Source organism: Rhinoderma darwinii, chromosome 8 (assembly GCF_050947455.1).
Source record: "Rhinoderma darwinii isolate aRhiDar2 chromosome 8, aRhiDar2.hap1, whole genome shotgun sequence".
NCBI lineage: Eukaryota > Metazoa > Chordata > Amphibia > Anura > Rhinodermatidae > Rhinoderma > Rhinoderma darwinii.
The window spans coordinates 116,525,707-116,533,446 of NC_134694.1; the positions used below are offsets into that span (position 1 = coordinate 116,525,707).

Below are 7,740 nucleotides of genomic sequence, written 5' to 3' on the forward strand. Positions count from 1 at the left end.
CTACATTCAGACGAGCGCGTGCAACCTCTGGCGTGCAAAACTAAAGTTTTTCACGTCTGAGGTGCACCCGTGCGGGACGCATTATCACGGATCCCCATGGACTTGTCTATGGAGCAATGCGTGAAAACGCAAGAAAATAGGACATGTCCTATTTTTCCACGGACCCTTCACACGGACGAGTTACACGCTCGTCTGAATGAGCCCTAAGGCTTTACACCTTCTTCATCTAATTGACATTCTTGTACGGTTAACAGACCAAAATCCAATACGGTGTAGGTTCTAGAGGATTAAGCAGCTCCTTCCTTTTAGTTAGTATTGCCGATTTTTACTGAGTCCCTACGCTGGGCAGTCCCAGAATGTTCCGCTTGCGTTCTACAAAGTTTGAAGGGGGCCTAACAATAGATTGGGCTAGCTACTGAAAAATTGGCAATTTGTGTTAATTCTCAAGTTGAACGATTATGTAACATACAAAGGAATTATTACGCAGTAGGAAAACCGGCCATAGACTCCAAGGTTTATCCCCCAATAGATTAGATGTCAGATCCAATTATTTTCTCACTCTTAATTGCTCGTTATCAGCTGAATGATCTCTCCATCTGTTCTCCTTACAGAACGACGTATCCAGGTAATATTTTGGTTAGAATCCCCTCTTTCCATATTTAGTCGGTCCCCTTCCCTAGGGGTGCTGTGATGATCGAATGGTTTCTTGGCGCAGGCACCGCAACTGTAGCAACAATAGAGTATTGAACCTGTTAGAATAAAAGGGGGGATGGACAAGGACCAAATGTTCCTGTCCAAGAGCCCGATATTACTGAACCAGCGTGAGGAGGGAAGCCTCTTCATATTTTTATATGGACCCCCTTATTCCCCATGAATTTCATGTTTTTGAATTGGTAGCAGTATCTCGACTGTATAAACTAAACCTTAATTTCCATTTTTCTTCATAGGCTTATACGATGGACAACCTGTAGATTGGATGGACTCCACAGGAGAAGAGCTTAGTCTCTGGACTAAGATGAGACAGTATCCCGGATCCTGGGCAGAAGGAACCTTACAGCTCCGACCCACAATGGCCAAGGCAATATAATCCGAAACAATGGACTTCTGTCATTCCCCTCCATTTTATAGGACTCTGTATTTTAAAAAAGCTGGAACAATTGTATTTTATGCAGCAAATGATAAATGTATATTTTGTTGATTATTTATTGCATTGTCTTTTTGGATTTTTTTATTTATAATGGTGGAAATGTTGTTAAATGGCTTAAATGTGGCAGTTTAGGGTCTCGCCCTGGAGCTGCTATGGAGACTTTGTATAGACTTAACATTGTTCATCACATCTTCGTTACGATATTTGCAAGGCGGTGCGATGCTCAGAATTAGCGTAATAAAGTTACATCACATTAAAAGCTTACAGAAACTGACACTTTAAGGGGTTGTCCCAGATAAAATTCCCTAATAGACCATATGATCACGGGTCGTCCTGATGGAATAACCCCTTTTATGCCAGATTCACACGAACGAGCGCAAACTCGGAGGTGAAAAACTGCAGTTTTTCACGTTCGGGTTGCACCCATGCGGATCCTGTCTGCACGGATCCCTCATAGATTTGAGTCTATTGAGGGATCTGTGAAAACGGAAGAAAATAGGACATGTTCTATTCTTCAACGGAACCTTTACACGTGTGAACAGCCCCATTAAAATACACACGGACATAGACTACGGTCGTCTGAATTCGACCTTAGAGATAATTTACCAAATCTGAAGAGTATTTCCAATTAAAAGAAACTTCGCAGAAAAAAGAAACTCAAGGGTTGGCCTCTTTTGTCTGAAGACTTTGAATTCTATTCTAAATGATCTTGGTCTATATTGTTTCCATTTTTTGGGAAAATGCTCTTTAAGATCCCCTTATTTTACATATTTCCAGGATCGTTTCCTCTGCCTCTGATACTCAAGAGACACCAACGTGTATCATATTCAATATAAATATGTCAAATAGAGCATTGCTGTATGTCATCTGTATAATAATTATTATAAACTATTTTCTATAAGTGTTGCTCCCCAGTTGGATAGATGGATGCACAGGGGTTGTGTGTGTATAAACTGAGGGGGCGGAGCATGACACAGGGATTACCTCTTTAGTGATCTTTGAATCCCTGTGTCATGCTCCGCCCCCTCAGGCCCTGCTCCAGACATAACATAGTATATCAGTGTTTTTTTGTTTGTTTTTTTTAAAGATACTAACCCATGTATATTTTATGTCGATCTCCATATTCTGCTTATCATGTAGCCATTGACTGATTTGGTAACAAAGGAAATGTAGAAAGTCTTGTTATTTATCTATCCTGTACACGGACTGGAGAACATTTTTGAAGTCTGATCAAATCTTTCTCTGTGCCATGTTCAGTTCGGATGTAGAAATAATAAATGTATCTTCTGAAGCTTTTTGGATCTGTTATCTGAATTTTTTTCCTTTGCACAAGCTACAGTAAGTTTTTGGACCTATGGGGACACCATAATAATTTTATTATTGGAACCAGCCTCTACCAAAATGGCCTGATCTGGCGCTTTTGCAACCTCACAATTGCTCTTGTGGCCAAAACTTTATATGTATTAAAATAATTGGAACATGGCAACATTTCACCCCTTACTTGACCGCTGTCTCATTTCAACTACCCCCAGAGGGAACGCATCAATGGGCCAAAGTGGAAAACTACTAAGAAGCAGCGGCTTTCCCGCCGGCGGATCCGGTACGTCCATGTACTACATGGGCGACCATTCATTTCATTGGCCGCATGTCATACTACGTTTCACCTGTAGCGAAAATAAGCTGTTGAAGGCAACTTCACTGTTAGCTGTGGGTCTCATGAGACGGTCCTGTCGCTGATCGCCGCCACAGCTCTCATCATAAATAGTTTTCTTGTTTTTCCCAGTACCACCTACCTGCTGATCCACTAGCCGGAAACTGTAACGGCACATTCAGACGTGGTGGAATTGCTGTTGAGTTCTGCTGTGGAATTCTGCAGGAGCCGTTTTTTACACTTGTTTCTATAAATTCTTAGGAAAGTTAGTCCAGATGTTGCGGAAAATAACTGCGCAATTTAGGCTGCGGTGCAGAATTTTCCCTCATTACATTGCGGAGAAGTGGAATTTCACTGCGGATTTCAGCCTTTGCAATGCAGAAACTTAAATCTGTGGCAAGTCCGCTGTGATATCTGCAACGTCTGAATTACCTGTCAAATATGCGCTATTTGTTATGAGGTGATAAATGTGATCTGGTGGAGCCGTCGTCCTGCAGCTTATGTGTTCAGACACAACAGTAAATGCGACTAACACCTTATTAGTAAAACGCTTTATCGCCGGCAGCTGAGAAAGATATTCGCAGGACTGACGGGCTTTTATTAAAATCTATATTTCTTGTTAAAGAATGACAGAAGGAGACCGCATGTCTGCACAGGAGCGCTGCTTTAAGGGGTGTCGGAACCTCAATATAAATCAAGTAGAAAAATAAATGACACAATTAAATTACAAAGATGTGATATATATTTTTTTATTTTTATTTTTAAAGCCGATCTCGACAGAGCAAATATAAAGCAAGAACATTTTTATTATTTCTACATGGAAAGAAACCAAAACGACAGGAGGCAAGATGATCATTTTAGGCAAAACTCCGAGCAGTGAAGCTCATGCAAAGTGCATCTGGTCCTGTTCCCCCGCCCCCCCCCCCCCCCATCACCGTCATTTATTAACCCTTCTCCACACTGTACAGTCGTTTATAATTCTTACTAAAGATATTGCACAAATATTATACAAGAGAACGGGGTCAGTGACCTCTAGAGAAGCCGAGGAGTTCATTAAAGGGGTTTTCCACCTTCTGACAACTGATGATCTATCCACCGTATAGGTCCGACCCCGCAGATCAGCTGGTCCGGTGCCTCCGCGCACTGGACTTACATGCCGGAAGCCGTTGTCTCCGGCCACCGAATAGCGGCTGAGATTCTACAGCACGGCCGCTATGCTATGTACGGAGCCAACTGCTTCCGGCTCTGTACATCGCATTATGTGCCATAACATCCGGTGCCCGCAGGCCACTGGAGCGGATTAACGATGCGGGGTCCAGGTGCTGGACCCGCACTGATGATATACGGATGACCTGTCCGGTGGAGAGGTCATCAGTTGTCAGAAGGTGGAAAACCCCTTTAACAGATTACGTCTAAACCAACTTTCTGTGCCACTTGTTAGAGCCGGGTCACCAGAGATAACACATCTGAGAACAGTTTTGAGAGTGACACAGAGTTTGGTTTTCAGTAAGTTTTCTGCTTCAGGGTTTTTCGATCTTTTAGTCGGATGTTTCTTGGTTACTGAAGTACAATTATAAACATTTCATAAGTTTTTAAACTTTTATTGACAAATACATCAAGTTTATGCAAAGACTCAATATTTACAGCGTTGATCCTTCTTTTTCAAGACTTCGGCAATTTGCCCTGGCATGCTGGATGTCAGCTTCTGGGCCAAATCCTGACTGATGACCAATTCCTACATAATCAGTGCTTGGAGTCGATCACAATGTCTGTGTTGTTTTTTTTTTGTCCACCCACTTTTTTAGGAGTGACCACAGGATCTCAATGGGATTGAGATCTGGGGAGTTTTCTGGCCATGAACCCAAAATGTCAACGTTTTGTTCACGAGCCCCTTAGTTCCCACTTTTGCCTTGTGACATGGTTCATCATGCTGGAAATAGCATTGTTCATCACCAAATTTCTGCTGGATGGTTAGGAGAAGTTGCTCCTGGGTGGTCGGGAGAAGTTGCTCCTGGGTGGTCGGGAGAAGTTGCTCCTGGATGGTTAAGAGAAGTTGTTCCAGGATGGTTGGGAGAAGTTGCTCCTGGATGGTTGGGAGAAGTTGCTCCTGGATGGTTGGGAGAAGTTGCTCCTGGGTGGATGGGAGAAGTTGCTCCTGGATGGTTGGGAGAAGTTGCTCCTGGGTGGTTTGGAGAAGTTGCTCTTGGAGGATGCTTAGATACCTTTCTTTATTCATGGTAGTGTTCCTAGGCAAAGTTTTGAGCCCACTCCCTTGGATGTAAAGCAACCCCACACATGAATGGTTTTTAGGATGCTTTACTGTTTGCATGATGCAGAACTCATGGTAGCGCCCACCCTTTCTTCTCTGGACAATCATTCTTCCAAATGTCTCAAACAGTCTGAAGGGGGCTTCATCAGAGAAAATAACTTTACCCCAGTCCTCTGCAGTCCAATCCCAGTACTTCCTGCCGAGGACTATCCTCAATGTTTTTCATGGAGAGAAGTGGCTTCTTTGCTGCGCTCCTTAACACCAGGCCGGCCTCCATAAGCCTTCACCTCACTGTGCGGTCAGATGCACCGACACCTGCCTGCTGCCATTCCTGAGCACGCTCTGCACTGGTGTAGAACCGATCCCGTAGCTGAATCCTCTTTAGGAGATGGTCCTGACACTTAATGGACTTTCTTGGGCACCTTGAAGCTTCCTTCACACCAATCGAACCTCTCCTCTTGAAGTTATTGATGATCCGATAAATGGTTAAAGGGGGTTTCCCAGCAAGGACATTTATGACATCTCCACATTATATGTCATAAATGTCAGATAGATGCGGGTCCCACATCTGGAACCCGCACCTATCTTTAGAACGGGGCCCCCTAAACTCCGTTCTACCGCACTGTGTTGCGGCTGAATGAGGTGAATTCCGCCCATAAAAAAAGTTATATGGTCTTAAGTTCCAAAAACAGTGTATCTCGCTGAGCTACGCTGTTTCTGTAAGTCCCATCCAACTGAATGGTAGTTACGGAAACAGCGTCGCTCGCATGCTACGCTGCTTACGTAACTGCCATTCACTACTATAACCGTAATTCAGCGAGCTACGCGGTCTTCTTCTTCATAGTTGAAAATCACACGCATTAGCCGCATCATAGATCGGAAGAACGGGGTTTAGGGTGTCCCTTTCTAGAGCTAGGCATGGGTCCCAGACAGGGCCGGACTGGGACTTAAAATCAGCCCTGGAATTTTTAAGCACACAGGCCCACCGCAGGCCATACGCAGCCGCCAGTGTTGGGCTGGGACCACCTTTCAGTTATACAAGACACGGGGAGATTTATTAAAACAGGTGTAAATGAAAAGAGGAATAGTTCCTGATAGATCCAACTCCAATGAATCCACTGCGTTCCCACGAGAATAATGAACATGCTCATTATTCTAGAGGATTTTTTTGCGGAACTGAAAAAAATTTAAGCAGACTTATTTCTGCTGCATGTGAATCGGGTATAAAATAGCCCATTCACTATTAATGGATGCAGAATGTTAGTGGAGTTGAAAGGGATTTGGGTGTGGAATCAGGGACTTAGTCCTAATCAAATCCTGATTGCTTGATCATGGCCTAAGGCTTTATTCAGACGAACGGGAAAAACGTCCGTGCAACGCGCGTGATTTGCACGCGCGTTGCACGGACCTATATGTGTCTATGGGGCCGTGCAGACATGTCCGTGATTTTTCCTCAGCGCGAGTCCGCTGAAAAAAAAAGTCACGACATGTCCGTTCTTTCGGCGTTTTGCACGCATCCCGCACCCATTGAAGTCAATGGGTGCGTGAAAATCACGCATGCCGCACGGAAGCACTTCCGTGCGAACTGCGTGATTCGCGCAAGAGCTGTCAAAAGGATGAATGTAAACAGAAAAGCACCACGTGCTTTTCTGTTTACAAACATCCAAACGGAGTGTCTTTGAGATGAGCGAACCCGGACAACCGAACCAAACTTCACCGGGTTCGGCCGAACTCGTTTTGGCCGAACCCGGCAAAAAAATTTCCGGTACGCGACGTCAGGATATAGTCACTGTCCAGGGTGCTGAAAGAGTTAAACTGGTTCAGCACCCTGGACAGTGACTTCCAATCACAATATACATGAACGTGTAAAAAAAAAAGAAGTTCTGACTTACCGATAACTCCCGGCTTCTTCCTCCAGTCTGACCTCCCGGGATGACAATTCAGTCCAAGTGACAGCTCCAGCCAATCACAGGCCAAGCACAGGCTGCAGCGGTCACATGGACTGCCGCGTCATCCAGGGAGGTGGGGCCCGATGTCAAGAGAGGCGCGTCACCAAGGACGCGTCACCAAGGCAACGGCTGGGAGGGAAGTTCTCGGTAAGTACGAACGTCTTTTTTTTTTTTTTTTTTAACAGGTTTCTCAATATTGTGATCGGAATTCACTGTCGAGGGGGCTGAAAGAGTTACTGCCGATCAGTTAACTCTTTCAGCACCCTGGACAGTGACTGACGTCGACTAGACTCATCTCTATGATGGCGGCTGCGCGAAAATCACGCAGCCGCGCATCATACACGGATGACACACGCAGCTGTCAAATGGTTTTTGCGCGCGCAAAACGCTGTGTTTTTGCGTCCGCAAAAACCCCACGCTCTTGTGAATCCAGCCTAATACTGACATAAAGATTGCAAATTATACCAGTACACAATGCTAAAATATCACTTCACTGTAACTAAATAGTATCATTTCAATTTCATATTCAGCTATATATATATATATATATATATATACACACACACACACACCACCCCCCCCCTGGAAACATGACGCATACCACTCCCACTTATGACTCATGAGCAGTACATATATACACAAGAACCAAGCTCAGTAAATAAATACAGCTCAATTTAGTGCAACCCCTGCCGTATAGATTTGTACGGCGTAAAACTACAGCTCC

General features: G+C 44.4%; 1 protein-coding gene across 1 annotated transcript in view; it reads left to right on the forward strand.

Moving 5' to 3' along the window:
* The window catches only part of SYTL4 (synaptotagmin like 4), a 35,390-nt gene extending 33,300 nt beyond the window's left edge, over window positions 1-2,090 (forward strand). Inside the window, exon 17 of the mRNA XM_075834513.1 lies at window positions 948-2,090. Within this exon, the coding sequence (XP_075690628.1) occupies window positions 948-1,087 (140 nt within the window). The 3' untranslated portion in view covers window positions 1,088-2,090. The remainder of the gene's footprint in view (window positions 1-947) is intronic.
* Window positions 2,091-7,740: the final 5,650 nt, after the last annotated feature.